Source organism: Pseudorasbora parva, chromosome 17 (genome assembly GCF_024679245.1).
Source record: "Pseudorasbora parva isolate DD20220531a chromosome 17, ASM2467924v1, whole genome shotgun sequence".
Lineage (NCBI taxonomy): Eukaryota > Metazoa > Chordata > Actinopteri > Cypriniformes > Gobionidae > Pseudorasbora > Pseudorasbora parva.
In genome coordinates, this window is record NC_090188.1 from 20,504,098 (window position 1) to 20,521,291 (window position 17,194).

The following is a 17,194-nucleotide window of genomic DNA, read 5'->3' on the forward strand; positions in this document are numbered from 1 at the left end:
ACTACGACTTTATTCAGCATTGTCTTCTCTTCCACGTTTGCTTTCAAACCTCAAATAAAGATTTAAACGGTTATGAATCAGCATATTGATTCCTGATTTGGATCGCCAATGTCATGTGATTTCATCAGTTTGGCAGTTTGACACGTGATCCAAATCAATACGCTGAAGATGAACGGAGGTCTTACGGGTGTGGAACAACATTAGGGTGATTCATTTCATTTTTTGGTGAACTAACCCTTTAAGAATCATGTGACACTGATGACTAGAATAATGGCTGCTTAATTTTAAAATTAAATTTTAAATTTAACAATAACATGAGAGACTAGTTATTTGGCTATCAGCTAAAAATCTGGTCTACATTACAGCTTATTCTGGCACATTTTGATGGAAAATACATGTAAAATGATCAATCACAGTTCAGTTTGTTTACATGCCAATTTAGGTTGGGTAAATCTGAAATAGACGATGTAACAATAATAAACTGCCATGGAAAAAATGGAACACTAATTCAAATAATTAATGTCTCTAAAAGCAGTTATACAGGCATCACTGAAGAAAATACTGGAAAATGTGAGCGAATTTCTGTTCTTCCAAAAGTAATAAGCACCAATTATTTCACATATATAACTCAAGCAAAGCACAATGTGCAAGTTATGCTCAGTAACATGACTATAAACCTCTGCGCACTTACTCCTGGAAGTTGCCTATAGCAGTCAGACAGTCTGATTGGATATTAGATTGCCTTTGAATCTTTGATGTCAAATACTGCATACAGGAAAATTACATTTTTGAGTGCAATATGCTTCAGAAGGCGAATGAACTGTGGGCATGAGTGCTCTAACTGAATCCGAAATCCTAAACCTGCAATCTGGGTGACCATTTAAAGGAACAGACATCCCATGCAAATCAGATTCTTATAATATCCTCTGAGAGAGCAGAAATCAAAACATTTACAATACACTCCAGACAAACCAATCAGGCCAGAACTAACTAATAACCATAGTTCCTCCAGAGCCTTGAGATGGCCGCACGGGCATTCATCCACGACTGCACTATCATTCATTCAGGGCTGCACACTGCACACACATTCACGGCCGCACAGTCATTCACGGTGCGTGTCCAGTCTGGCCCGTTTTCAGTTCATACCTATGGAAGCTTAACTTTCATAGGAATTCATTAGAAAATTCATTTTACTTGAAATTAGCAATTTGAAAAACCCCAGGCGGTGATACCGGTTTTATCTGTGTTGTCAAACGCCAATTAACCGGTGAGAAAATGTCCTCACCGTCACATCCCTATGAAATTTTAATGGTATCACAAATTCTGATATCATAAAAACCTTTTTTTAAAGCAAAAATAACTATTTATTTTTATTATTAGATATTGTGATATTACGTTATTGTAAAATAAAATTACTCATATCGTGATATAAGATTTTGGTCATATCACCCACCCCTAGCAGACCTATAGTTCTGTATTATGAAGCTCCTGCAGGTATATTTATATAGATAGATACTCTTGATGTTGGCCTTTAAGCTCAAAACGCAGCATGCTTTTCATTTTACCCACTAATAAAGTCTCTGGCCTCTAGCTTGAACATAGCTTGCCATGGAAAAATGACCATCTACCCTCTCAAGATTGTCTAATAACAGTGAGCTGGACTAGTAAGGGCTCTCCAAGGCCGCTGTATTGACATGGCTGAATGGTTAATTAAGGGGGAAATATTTTGTGTAAGCAGAAGGAGTGTTGCCCAATCTCCTGCCAAAGGTCCAGAGGAGATTATGCCACACGGTGAGTCCTCCGTCACTAATCTAAACCAAGTAAGGTGAAAGAACTTCTATAGAACAAGCCTGGAAGTGACTGCCAACATCTCTGTGACATTTAAGGTAAAAAGTCCTCTAAGGTATTAATTTTTCTCTAATGAACCGTTTGGTTTAACACTGCCCTAAAACCTAAATCTGATTATTTTCTAAATGTACTTCTGGGCTTTTGACTTTAATTTACAAGATTGTGGATTACTGTGTAGGTAGGGAATGAGATGGGGATTGTATTGTGACATGACACAGTCCAAATATGCTACAGTTTCAACATATCTGATCCTTCAGGAATAGACAATCTACCAGAAATCCCACTTCAGCTGCCTCATAATATCCGACAGCACACCGAATGCATCACACACAAGAATAATACATAGCTCTAATGAGTCATCTCTCATGTGCCTGATGACATATGGGAAAATTAGCATAGGTATTTCATTAGCCACTAACACGTGGAAATGCGCCACTATTGCATCACTTCAAAGGGGATACAAGCAAAATTGCCACAACAAAAGCAGATTCTTTCAAATCCAATTAAAGAGGCTTCATGTATGATGCTGAGAATTCTTTTTATTCTTCCCAGATTGCTGCAGCAACAGAAATTTTGACCTTTGATTCAACAGTTACATAAACAAACTCAAGCCAGCTAATTTGCTGTGAGCACAATATTTGCACAGTTATTAGTATTGTACTTTATCAGCATGTTAAACAAATAAAATGCCCATTAACACCTAACTTATCAATGCGCTAAAGGTAAAATTTCATGTAGTACATTGAGATTTCCATTCATCCAAGATAAACTGAGGACGCTGGTAATTTTATCGTCATGAGTGTTTGTTGGTTTGTTCAGTTTATTTTTGCTGTTACTTTGAACTTCCTTCTGTCTGACATTTTAACATCAGTTGTCAGGCAGAAATTGTAGTTAATTTGTATTGATGTAATGTTTGTTCTATATATTTTCTTATTTATGTAAAATTATCATTTCAGTTTCTCAACTTCCCAACCTACCCGGTGGACCATCCAAGCCGTGACAAATAAGTGGAGGATATAGTAGGTTCGTTTCTGTTGGCTAACTGATGTTAAAATGTCAGACAGATGCAAGTTCAAAGTAACGGCAAACATAAACTGAATAAACAATAACAAAACCATAACAACGCTCACGACACTCTCATGTTAGTGCCAGACACGTCGTAGCTCTCTCAAGATACCCAAAGCTCCCTCTCATTCTCAAAGGGCGCTTCTCAATCATTTCACTAGTCCACTAGTAAGGGCACTAATTAGGACATAAGTCAATGGGCTGACTCCCTGATCAGTGCCCTGACTACTGAACTAGGGAGCTGATTGAGACCTGTCACACAATCCAAAGTTATAAATTTTACTTACCGGTATGCGTAAAATTGGAATGTTACATAAAACATTTGCAAATAAAGCAGTGTTTCCATCCCATGTGTTCAGGAGAACAAAATCGTCACTTCCTGGAAAATTGCCGCAAAATATCTGTAATAAAAATGGACTTTGCTGCACTCTGGAAAGCCACTGTGGATGTTTTTTTCATACATTATAAAAAGACTTCAATAAATGTTATCTTGCACTCAATGTCTGGTGTTTAAGAACATAATCGTGCAACACTTTCTGGGAGGTCATTATACCAACTCATTCTGATGACAGACTTTGCCTCAGGCATTTCAGAATGATCAAACCAACATTTGAGATGCTGATCAAAGTAATTGGTCTGCTGGTCAGTCCAGTTATCCAATCACATCCAATGCTGAGGCAAAGTCACGTGCATTTTTTGTTGCAAGTTGAGGGATTTCTTTGGTAAATGTGTTTCCATCGCAGTCTTTTGTTAAAAAATGTTTTGTCTCAATTAAGCATGTAAGTTTTTGATGGACATTTTTATAATAACTAAGAAAGAGAGATCATCCTAATGCTCATTAAAGATTAAAAGATTTGTCTAGTGATCCTGTTGCACCAAATAGCAATCGAAGATCTAAAAATATCTTTATGTGTATGTTTTCTGAGAGGAGTACCTTTCTTTTGTCTCTCCGATCTTACTCACGCTCACTGACAGATCCAAAGCATGCGCACAAACATGATTCAGAGAACACGCAATCCCAATATACACATACAAAGAATTGTATTTCGGTATTTCAAAATATCTGTCTTTGCGAGAATTCATGCAAACATTATCTGTTATATCTTAAGAGAATGATTGGTTAACTGTATATGAAAAACATCTTGTGGCAAGCAGCGGGGCGAGGGACCGAGAGAGCGGGCCCTCGACGAGTGCAAATGAGTGCCAGCTGCACGACACACTGGTTTCGTCTCGCGGCCGAATGACAGGAGCATAAAAGTTCCCGCCTCCTTCCTTCCATCAACGAACCCCGTTACATTGGTGCCGAAACCCGGGAGGAAGGAGGGACATGCTGTCGAAGAGCCCTCACGGCTGAGGGGGATTGCGGTGCTGAGGAGTTCGGGCAGCACGGATGAGGAAAGACCGCGAGTGGCTGCCCGAGGCGATGGTGATGGAGCGAGAGAAGATCCGGTAGGACAGAGAGCTCGCTGCCATGCCCCTGGGTCGAGGTGGGGTGGCTGCCATCCGAGAGGGAGCGAAGAGTCGCCGGTGCTTGCCGTGAGCCGGAGCCTGCTGCCTTGGGAGGAGCTCCTCCCTAAACTCCTAATTTACTGCTTTTTAATAGGTAATTGTTGTAGCATTTAAGTTTAGGTATTGGGTAGGATTAAGGGATGTAAAATAAGGTCATGCAGAATAAGGCATTAATATGTGCTTTATAAGTACTAATAAACAGCCAATATCCTAGTAATATGCATGCTAATAAGCAACTAGTTAATAGTTAATAACTGAACCTTAAAATAAAATGTTACCATCTTTACAGTCACTTTTCAATTGTAATTGTTATAGGAAGCAAGAAGATTGTTCCTAATATTTAAATTGTGCTTAAATTGTACTTAACATTTACATGCCACAGTTGTTGTTAGTATGTCATAGATCAAAAGAACACACAGGTCAAAGGTCAATGACAGCATGATGGATGTAATATGTCTAAGAATGTAGTCATGCTAGACATCTGCACATCTTCTTCTAGATGAGAAGCTCAGAGTCAGCACATACTCTGCCCTGAATGTGCGTCAATTCTGATGCAGATAGAAATGACTTGCTAATGTGCTGCAAGGATGGCAAACAGGAGAAATGATTCACAAAACCTTAAGGAAAATATGTTGACTAATTGTTATAATTATAATACGTTGTTGTAATCAGTTCAAATCAGAGAGAGAGCTGCCAACTCAGAACCCAGTGCACACCTGTCTTCATACCAAAATGCTGCGTTATCAAGGGAACCACTTCATGCTGACAGGCACGATCAAAGACAAAGAATAGTGAGCAACGGAAGAGCCCCGTGCATTTCCCGGCAAGGCAATTACTCTTTAGCCCAGTTTGCTTGGGCACTGTTGGGCAGGGAAGCCCCTCTGGGTTATGCCAAGCCACACGGACTACTTATGTTGCAGGGTTTGCTATTAAGAGAAGACGGCTGCTTCCATCAGTCAGCCCCTTGTCAGCAAGGAAAACTAATATAAGACCACTTTCTGATGTTTTACTACCCACGACCCGGTTAAAATGAATAAATCAGCAAAATGGAATCACAAAGTCCTTGGATTAACTATAGCGAAAGAGGCTTTCTATTGATTCGGCATCCATATCATGAAAAACTATTACAGCGACAAAGCAGTACTGTTGCTTTGAGAAACTGTTATTGGCTAATGGTCTCCCTGTTATTAAACTTAATGCCAACATTAATTTTAATGAATGTTTCAAGCAGCGATGGCTGCTGTGTAGTATAATCTTCAGCCTTTTTTTGCACTTTCTGCGCTGATTTTCAGGAAAAGTTGGTCAGATGTGTTAAACTGAACCAAATTAGGCAAAATGAACTAACACACAAGTAGAAATGTATAAATAACACACATTTCAATTCTGTAAAAATCTGCACATACTGTACACTACCATTCAAAGGTTTGGTGTCTGTACGTTTTGGGGGGTTTTCCAAAGGGGTATTTTACTCAGCAAAAGTGCATTAAATGATCAAAAGTGACAGTAAAGACATTTATATAATATTATATAATATTCCTATTTAAAATAACAGTTTTTTTTTTTAGTTTAGATTCATCATTGATAAATCCTGAAAAATCCTGCTAAAATATTACGCAACCATTTTCAGCATTGATAAAAATAAGAAATGTTTCTTGAGCACCAAATCAGAATAATAATATCTCTGAAAGATCATGTGAAATATAGCTTTTTCATACTACTTCTGGTTCAGAGAGAACTTAAGAAAAGTTCTTTCTTACAAAAGACAGAACGTTTTAATGATAGATTAGTTCATCTCCGATGATCATTATACACAGTAGGACAGAAATGTCCAAATTCTTAGATCCATGTTCCACGCTGCTACTTTTTTCTCAACACGGCTGGCAACTCAACATGTTCCAACAGTGCCCTGTCTGAGGGCTGCAGCTCTTCATCGAGGTCTGTCTCATGTCAGGAGCCCCTGACGTGATCAAATCGTGTTCTTTTCAAAGGCCTTTCCCCCTACCATTCATGCTCCCAATAGAACACAGACATGACACCCTGATTATTGCCTTCTCTTTGCACATTTATTTTTTTCATCTGTAACCTGTCTAAAACCTTTTTCCATTAAGCGAGAGCCAGCTCTGTTTCCATACACCTTTCAACGTAAGCAACAGCAGCTTGCTTTTCGATTATGAAAACTATAGGAGTGAAAGTGACAGGTCCACGTCTGAGGCTAGTAAGTCAATGGTCTTCTCCATCAAACAGGTTCAAGAAGAACAGCTTAAGAGGAACCGTCTCTTTGACTGTTGCAAAACACAGAAAAACAACGTGATAAACTGGGAAAAGCTTGGTCAATAAAATTATAGGGATCAAACTAAGTGTTTCATAACAATAGTAGGACTCTAAGCAGACCGGATTACACAGTCAAGCAGTGCGAGAAAATTGGTACTTAATGTCAATATTGATTCAGTAAATTATACTACATTGCTTGAAAAGACAAATGAAACTAAAGACTGACGACATCTAATTCCCTGTCCGAATTCCGGTGAAAGGAAATAACATTAAATCCAACCTGACATCTTAAGCTGAAGTAGAAAGATCTCTAATGTTAGTTGGCTGGCTCTTGTATATATCACATTCTGCCTGTCTAACCGGGTCAGTGGCAAACTAGAGCACCTTTCTGAGTGCACAGAGAACAAGAGGCCCTTTATTGCTCTCTGTCACAGTGGAGTCCAGGAGATCATTACAGATGGAAATTTTGAAATATTTTGTTACAATATAAAAGCCATTGCCGCAATTTATGGTATAAATCACCCTCAATAACTCAGCATTAATTCAATCTAAACCAGGGGTCAGGAACCTTGTTTGCCAAAGAGATATTGGCTGTTTACTAGTACCTATAAAGCACATATTAATGCCTTATTCTGCATGACCATTTTCTACATCTCTTCATCATACCCAATACCTCAATGCTACAAAAACAGCCATGTACTATTAATAAGCATTAAGTTTGAGTTTATTGAGGCAAAATCGTGGTTAATAGTGAATCTGTGTCCCCCATACTAAAGTGTTAACGGAATTAATTGTGCAGGCTTTCACTGTGTGCAGGTTCAGTTACCACCTGAGAAGCATAAATCCTCTTTGTGTGTGTGTGTGTGTGTGTGTGTGTGTGTGTGTGTGTGCGTGTGCGTGTGCGTGTGTGTGTGTGTGTGTGTGTTTCTGTTTTTGTAACCTGTAGGTGACATTAACCTGAATGCACAGGTGTCACCATGCCTAAATTGAGGACCTCCATGAGAAAAGAAGCTTGTAGTAGATCATACAGAATGAGTTTTTTTGAAAATGTAAAAATGCAGAGAGTTTTGTGTGATGGGTAGGTTAGTGTGTAAGGGGATAGAGTATACAGTTTCTACAGTATAAAAACCATTATGGAGAGTCCCCACAGTGAGTGAGCGAGAGAGAGAGAGAGAGAGAGAGAGAGAGAGAGAGAGAGAGAGAGAGAGAGAGAGAGAGAGAGAGAGAGAGAGAGAGAGAGAGAGAGAGAGAGAGCGAGAGCAAGAGAGAGAGAGAATATTTCGCTCTTTAACAACTCCATAACAATTCTCTGTGGCAAAAGCGAAAGTACCCAGTGAAATGTTTTGAAATGTCTCTTTGTACATTCGTCTACAGACCAGTTTCAATAAAAGGATTTCAGTCGAGTAACTTTTTATACAGCCTACTTTGACATTTTCACTGCTGTTCTAAAAATAGTTTTTCACCATTACCACAAACAATCGACATAGCTGCTTGAATCTGAGTCCAGGAGCTCTAGGACTGCATTCATGACACTTATTTTGACAAAATTTTGACACTTAACTTTTCTTTAACTTTGGTAGGTATAACAAAGGATTTCTAATCGGCTGTTTTTCGGCAGAAATCTCTATTGATGCGTCTAATTTTGTATAGCTCATGTATTAGTAAAGGGTGCTGGACCTGGCGTGGCTCATGAGCCATAGGTACCCAACCGCTGATCTAAACCATCTACTATAAGTAGAATATTCAGTTTTCTAAACTATGAAATGGAGCAGAGGTAGGAAATGTGAATAGGGAGCTCAAAGAACTTCTACCGCAAACCAGATGAATTCTCAGTCATGTAAAGTAGGCTTGAATCTAACTATAGCATGACGCACTGACACAGATGATTACGGCAGTGTTCACCTACTGTGCAATTTCCTTTTTCATTCTTGAAAAAAGTATGCGATTTCTGAGGGGATAAAGGAAACTGAATGTGGCTTTAATGATGTAAGTGTTCATGATGGCTGCATAATGTGTTCTTTGTGTTGGTGAAACCGCATGCATTAATTCATATACAGAAGGGATACAGGGAGGTTTGTTTAATGTAAGTAGAAAAATGTCCTTGTTAAATTATCCAAGTGTCAAATATGATTATCAGAGAGGGTTATGTTTGGCATTAGCCAAGGCTATAAAAGGATTTTGTTGATGTTGATGTTGATTCTGAGGTGTGGTTTTGGAGTGGCCCGGAGCTTTAACCTTGCTGAAATGTGCTCAGCTGCAGATCTGTAATCTGCTCATCACAAAGAGATAAATGAGCTTGCTTTGATGCGCTGTAAAAACATTTGCTGGGTGAGCAGACAACTGCGAGTTATTGATATGGCCATTGAAAATCCTTTCCATTTAAAGAACCTATTAAACAGAAAGTCGTCTTCACAAAAGACTGGTGCATTATAGTCTCACATGTGACATACAGTATGGTATTATATTAAGCACTAGACCTTGGTATGGGTGCCTTGATGAAAAACCCACAGAATTCTATCATTTGATTATCCAACACACAAACAACAAGGCAGGATTATATAATTTCAGACAGCAATTGGAACAAACTGAATTAATCATTAAAAATGTTAATCTTAACTCTAAACACTTATTTGTCTAGCGATATAGGCTCTAGTGGAAATAACGGTGAAAGCATCATATGCGCAATTGACCTTAATCATTGTATTTATTATCATTTTTCATTTTTTTTAATTATCTGCTGTTTACAGCTCGTTGTTTTCATTAAACAGCATAATTTAAAAAAACATAAATGTTTCTTATAGTAATAAATTATCAAGCACAAATCCCTTTTAGAACAGAGTTGAGTATTTAGGAGGGTATATTTGAGAATTTCAGCTTGCCACTCTAACAAACCTCCGTCTTACGGAAAAGCAAGTGCGTCGTATAATGACCTCTTCACTCAAATACAAGTTATAGCATATTTCAACTGAGATCAAGCGCTACTAATGACTTCATAATTGATGATGATATGAATCAAGCATGTGTTCATATGGGACATATGCTCCTACTGTACATCTGACCCGCAAGCATACTGGCACAAGAGACAAAATGAGTATTACTGAATAATTTGACTATTCATTACAAAGGATTTATACAGGACGGAAACAGCAGAAGCAGCATATGGTTTGCTTAAGGGCATGGTGGTAATGGAGTTAAGGCAAAATTGTGTTGTGATTGATAGTTCATTGACTTCAAACAGTCCCACATGTCTTCTTTCACACAGCCTTTCAAAACCAATAGTCTCAAAAGATTTCCTTTAAAACTGCATTTAACACTTTTTACAGCGTTTCTTTTTTATCTGAGTTAAACCCTCAAAAGAAATATGCAAGTTGCAATATCCATTATAATCATGTGAACCGCTGACTACAGAGCGAATGCTTAACAAATATGTTTTAAACTAGTTTGATTTTTTTCCTACTGATAGCATATCAGCCCAGACCAAGAATGCTGATTCTGTGATGTTTCTGACTAGTGTGGGACAATGCGTTGTTGCAGATGTAACAACTTAACCTCTATGACTTCAGCTGTCCTCTCAGTACAAATAAAACAACAACATCCTGTCTTGCAGCGCAGCACTCCAGTCTCAATCTGACAGCTCAGCTTCCTCCTTACAAACGCTCCTAACAACATGTCAACAGATGCAATAATCTGAGCATGAAAAGTATGTCACAGTACACGCATTTCCCTTTAAACTGGAGTCATATAGAGAGCATCTCTTTCAGGGAGCTTACAGAAAATCTAAGAAAAAAAGCCATAATCATAAATTTCCCAGTAACATTGATTGCATGATTCACACTAATGCAAACCTCATTGGTGTGTTTAAATGACAAATGACCAAGTCAATCGAAGGCCACTGTAGATCAATAATCAAACATCTTTACCTACTGTAGTTAGTTATCATTTTAAAAACCCTGAATTACTCTAGAACAAGTCATTAGATTCTGTTAAACTGTTATATTTTTAAAGAGAATATGAATTCATTAGCATACAGATTCAAATTCTATACATCTATAGGCTATACTTATTTCATAAAACTTTCAAACATAAAAAAAGATAAGCATCAAACACAATTAGGATTCACTCTTATAAAGAAAAGGAGACATTTAGAATAAAATGTATTATACGCAGCTATAACATAACTTAACAGGTGAACTCCAGTTGTGACCATTCGGGATGTTATCAGTAAAAAAGAGTGAGAATTTTTGACTTACACAAAAGCATGGTAAATGAATGCCCAGGCTCGCGGTCGCTCCAGGACATTGTAGAGGTAGTTCTGGAGCTTCCTGTAGCGCGCGTTTCTCCGGCCGCTTTGCGCGCTGTAGGTGAGCGGTTTCCCCAGCAGGCTCAGTCGGGCGCCCTGCTTTCTCCTCTGGTTCTCCAAGCCTCCTGCACCTGTTGTGCCCGGCGTCGGCAGCAAACTGTCGACTGTCTTGGTCGCGTTGTTCATCGTCCCACGACCGGTTTCAACATCTTTCACGACATAGTGCTGCGAGGTCTTCATCCAGAGACCAGTACCGCCCTCATCTCCACTGTGGTTGCGGGGCATCGCATCACCAGCGCTGGCTGGAAACGCGCGTCTGGCACGAGCGCGGCGCACATATAAAGAGTCTGTAGACGAGCGTTACAGCCTCCTGTGTAAAAACATTAAGTATTTTATTGTTACTCTCTTTCTGTCCTCTTATAAGATTATATATAACAGGATCATCTACTGACAAGTGCAGCTCGTTTGCAGCAAGGCTATGAAAGATTTGGTAAAGTTATGAACCTTCAGATGGCTCAAGCAATCTGCGCTCGCCGCCGTGAGCCTGGAGTTTTGAAGGAACGTCACCATAGATCAGTGGAGGAGATTTGGCAAGGGGAGGGCATCACCCGACATTAAACTCTCTCTCTCTCTCTTCTCTCTCTCTCTCTCTCTCTCTCTCTCTCTCTCTCTCTCTCTCTCTCTCTCTCTCTCTCTCTCTCTCTCTCTCTCTCTCTCTCTCTCTCTCTCTCTCTCTCTCTCTCTCTCTCTCAAACCACAGGCTACTCTATTCCGGTTCAAATGTGCTGACAAGATATAATGTAAACCCTAATATAGCTTAGATAAATGATCAGCTTTATGAAGCTTTTGCACCAGCGTAAGTGTGGTGGTCTTTTTAAAGACTATTAATCAATACAAATATTTAAATGCCTATTGAATTACCTTTTGACTTATGACTTCAATTCCTCTATGAAGCCTCTATCAAGTCTGCTGACTTTTTTGTGGTTACTGAAATATATATATATATATATATATATATATATATATATATATATATATATATATATATATATATATATATATATATATATATATAAACACATAATTCACAGCCTGCATGGCTCGCTTTCGATTTTTATTCCTCCAAACTTTGTGTATGTCCGAAAGAATATTTAAAAAATAATAATTTTCTGCTAAATTTAGCAATAATTCGCAAGTATATGCAATTATATGCATTCCGAAGTACTCTGGCATCGCCATTCGCTCCGTCTGCAAATGCCCATTTATGTCGAGCTCAGAGAGAACTGCGCGTCCACTGTCCGCCGAGCGGCTCAGATCAAAAAACACATTTATGCGTAAAATATCTGTTTCTGAAGACCCCGCTGACAAAATCCTCCAGAAAATATACTGAGAACAAAGTTAATCAAGCGTGGGGGGACTCTGCATTATTGATACAAACGTAACACCCTTGTGCCCAAATCATCTCGAATCGACTGGCAAAGCTGTATGAAGTTTTCTACTCACTGTGGTGGCAGAACAGATTCTCCTTAATGGACAGTTTATATGAACGCCAACCAGCAAGACTTAAGCTCATAACTGAGTCTTTCTGGGTTCCTGAACGGGGCTCAATTGAAATCGCTTTCGGTCTGATCCGGTAATCACGGAGCCGCTTCCAGACAAACCACGTGATCCGAAAAGAAATAAGCCGGCAAACGGTAGGCTATACAGTTGAATTAGCAAGTAAGCTGTTCATATCTCAATTATGCGAATGATATTCAATCGCATTCTGCATATTTCTATTCTTTATTTTCTACATGGTATTCTTAATGTGTCTTCTTCACTGTGACCATTCAACAGAGGTAAGTGGACGCTCTCCACCTGTCTCACAAGTTTTATTCTTTTAATGTTATCAATTTTATTATTATTAAGTGGCCCTGTTTTTGACATTTTTTTCATTATGCATGGCTAATTCAAATACTATGGCATAACATTGTTTATTATAATAAATCACATTAAATAGCACAGACATAATCTGTCAGAGTGTCTTGTTACCAAAATGCAGAATAATATACTAGAAAAAAATTATATAGAGACTGCAAACTGAGCAGCAGTCTGTCTGTATGTGTTTCTGTGTGTGTGTGCGTGTGTGTGTGTGTGTGCGTGTGGCAAGGATGGCAATATCCAAAATCCTTGTCCTTATGGGGACATTTTTTGGTCACCATGAGGAAAAGAGCATAAATCATACAATTTAAAATGCAGAACGTTTTGTGTGATGGGTTGGTTTAGGGGTAGGGTTAGTGTAGGGGGGTAGAATATACAGTTTGTACAGTATAAAAACCATTACGTCTATGGAATGTCCCCATAAAAAATGAGAACGCGCGCGCGTGTGTGTGTGTGTGTGTGTGTGTGTGTGTGTGTGTGTGTGTGTGTGTGTGTGTGTGTGTGTGTGTGTGTGTGTGTGTGTGTAAGTGAGATGCCAAATGCAGCTGTTCAGCTCACTGACTGTCTATGTAATTCAGGGAAATCTTCCAGGGTAACATTATTATTGGAACCTTTGCAGTATCATCATTGAAAGCTATTCACTACTCATTGTGAGCAAATCTCTTACTCACATGGTCACAACATCTAAACCATGTATAATAAATCAGCTACATGTCATATCAGGCTTGGACATACAGTAATGTAACTTTTTTATGCTTTTTTAAAAAGAATGGTTTATATGCATAATAGTTAGGCATGTCTTTTTTCTTTAAAGTAGCTCACAAGTCAGTTATTTGTGCACAATGTGCAAATAGAGTGGATAAAAAAAATTATTACTCACAATAAGAATACACTTATATAATGCATAATTATGCCATATGGGCTTTTTTACAGCTGTGCAAATCTGTTCAAGCTTTCATTAACAAAACTGCCAAGGGAGTAACACAAAGGCAAATAAAAAAGGCAAACGAACATAGTTTATTTAGCTGTTTATTATACTGTTTATTTAGCAATCCTGGTATTGTAGACCTGAGCTTTTAGTAATTTAGAATCGCATGTTATTATAAAACAATTTATTTATCTCAAATGTTTTGCTCTTAAATTGTAAGAACGTCTGTAAATAAATTTTAAGCATCAGCTGTTATGTATAGGACATTTTTATCTTAATGTAATCATTGTGCTGATGAGGATGGGCTTTTTGACGTTCACACATTACTATGATGACCATAAATGTATTTTTCTAATGACAACTCATTTATCAAGGAATGTATCCCAGATTTCATGCACAGCTAACAACACCACACTCTAGTGGTGTGAGTCTGTTAATACAGCAAAATAAAAAATACAGTAATAGCCTATACCATACTTTAAGCTTAACATCATCAAATAAAAAATAAATAAAATACTACCGCTACTGTTGCTCCCTAAAAGCATAATATGATATAGATTCAGTCGCTCCATTTCATGTCATAGGCTATAATAATCACAATCAAATCAGTTTCACTGATTTAGAGTTTAGATTTAACTAAACATCAAGCCTGGATTTGGCCATACCTGTAAGTACTGTGAATCAACAAACAGTTTACTAAAGCCTTATGTAAGGCATCCTTCACAAAATCCATGAAAGGGCTACATAGCAGGGTGATGAGAACCCAGTAGACAAGCTCTCCAATAACCCCTGTCATAAAAAAGAAGGCATGAGTATTATATGGCCATCGGGATCAAGGCAAAGAGAAATGAGTAACGAGTCTTAAAATATTAGCAATAGATTCATTTGAAGAATGGAACGCAAAATATGCTTTTTACATATTTACAAGACTGGCAATAAATCAAAAAACTGAAATCGTTCACGGCATTGGTTTCATTTCCCACAGGCAGTCTGAAACCAGACAAGAACAGACACTTTCCATGAACAGCTGCTGGCAAAACAACAGCACTGAGTTTATGAATGTAGATACTTTACCTGTTTGATTCACTGCGTCTGCCGGCCTTTCACTACAACACACGAGAGAACGTGAACCACTACAGATTATTATATTTTCATTAGATAAATCCTACTCATTTTTATGTAATGTTAATTTTGGGCTATTGTCCAAATCCTTCAACTTCAATTCGAAATAGTTCCGTCTTGAGTCAAATGACGATTCAGTAACTTCTCCGGTGAGCGAATCAGTGAGTCTTTTCAAACGATTCATTAAAAGAACCTATACGTGTGCTTTCCGTGCTGCACTTTTGCAACTAATGAATTTAATTAAATAGGAAAAACAGCGATTTCTTACCATTTTGCAGTACACTCCTTTTATCTCATCACAATTCAGATTGGAAACCAACAGAAAATCCCTTTTCCCACACTGTCGATTCGAGCCGTACGTAGGCTACGGCAAACTGACTTTTTCCTCAGAAGTCCTATTTTGGACAGGTGGTGAAGATATAGCCTATTCGAGGGGCGAATATTGGAAAAGTAGGCTAACGTTCAGAAGAGGATAATAACTACTACTAGGCTACTATTACAGCGGTATAAACTTTATTATGCAGCATTATGTAGCTACGCTATTTAGACGACTATGCTTACCAAAACGTGCAGAGCACTCGCCACAGAACAAACAAACAAAAAAGTATCCCACAATGCAATGTGCTGAAAATAACTGAAAAGTCGTTTTTTGGAATAATAGAAAAAAATAGGTAGGCCTATTTTAACTTAAACGTATTAGTTAGTTGCCAAGGAATAATTTCTTATTTTCATGTCGTTTAACTTGATGTAGCCTACTAAAATAACTAAAATGGAAAAATAGGCCTAATGATAATAAAATTAGGAGATATATATATATATATATATATGTTTAGCAATTTAAAAAATGGCAATGATATATATATATCATATATATATCATTGCCATTTTTTAAATTGCTAAACATGCAGACATATCTGTCATTTTAGAGTAGCAAGATATTACAACAAAGAACTATGTTGTTGATATTTTATGTGATTAAAGCAAAATTGCGCTGACACATTAACTGTTTCCAAGTAGCTTTCTGAAACTACAAGATAACTTCCTGCACTGATTTCTTCACAGCTTGCCGTACACCTACATATATCCATATCAAATCATCTTGTAATTTAATCTTTTGTTATTCTTGTTGAAGCGTTCAGATTAAATTACTCACAAATTGTGGTACATTCTGTTTTTCCACTTACACTGCATCAGGTGGGCCATCTGCAGTACATGGTGGACAAAAATAGGTTTGGTCTCGAAAAACACACCTGGGTTCCAGCTGCTGACATTCCTGACCCTTTTTCTTCACCTGAAAAAACTAAACAAAAAACATCAAGGGCATTGAGAGTGCCCTGCTCCTGGAATGTACTCCTTGCTAATCAAGGTGTGCATTCCTTTATTAGTTTGTTGTACTTATTGTTGGTCCGAAGTATATCAGTGCTATTACTATCAATTAAAGCTAAAACTTTTCGAAATTTAAAGTAGGCCTAATAAAATTACTAAAACTAAAATTGAAAAGCTGCATAACAAAAAATGACAAATGCACATACAAATTACTACAATTCTAAACTTAACTAAATTAAAATGAAAACTGAATATTTAAAAATAAAAGCTACTTCAAAATATTGATATTTTAAAAGTATACTCATTAAACTCATAACCCTCATTCACTATTCCCTATGTTAGTCCACTAATGCAGTTCACTTGAAGGATTGAATGAAAACAAATGTGTGAATTCGTACAGCCGTTGTGTGTACATCGGCTGTACACTCGTTATTGTGGTGCAATGTGGGATATAATGAGTGTACTCAATAACGTCCACTATGGTTTCGGGCACCACTACAGATTGCTGTCCCTTCAAATAATAGCCTATTTGAGGGTATAGTGGGTGATTTCGGATTCAGCCATAGTCAAGATGATCTGCTGAAGTTCAAACTTAGCATTAGAATGGGGGAAAAAGGTGATATAAGTGACTTTGAACGTGGTATAGTTGTGGTTGCCAGATGGGCTGGTCTGATCTACTGGGATTTTCATGCACAACCATCTCTAGGGTTTACAGAGAATGGTCAGAAAAGGAGAAAATATCCAGTGAGTAGCAGTTCTGTGGGCAAAAAAAAAAAAGCCTTGTTGATGCCATAGGTCAGATGAGGATGGCCAGACTGGTTTAAGCGGACAAAAAGGCAACAGTAACTCAAATATCCGCATGTTACAACCAAGGAATGCAGAAGAGCATCTCTGAAGAGGTTTGG

At 37.9% G+C, this 17,194-nt stretch overlaps 1 protein-coding gene across 7 annotated transcripts in view; it reads right to left on the reverse strand.

Annotated features, from left to right (window-relative positions):
* kcnq5a (potassium voltage-gated channel, KQT-like subfamily, member 5a) overlaps window positions 1-12,627 on the reverse strand; it is a 162,124-nt gene extending 149,497 nt beyond the window's left edge. For 5 of the 7 annotated variants that reach the window (XM_067420821.1, XM_067420818.1, XM_067420820.1 and 2 more), the window contains exon 1: window positions 10,944-11,555. In XM_067420821.1, the coding sequence (XP_067276922.1) occupies window positions 10,944-11,278 (335 nt within the window). In that variant the 5' untranslated portion in view covers window positions 11,279-11,555. Of the gene's footprint in view, window positions 1-10,943; window positions 11,562-12,496 lie in introns of those variants that run through there. The other 2 variants (XM_067420817.1, XM_067420816.1) reach the window with 2 other exon arrangements.
* Window positions 12,628-17,194: the final 4,567 nt, after the last annotated feature.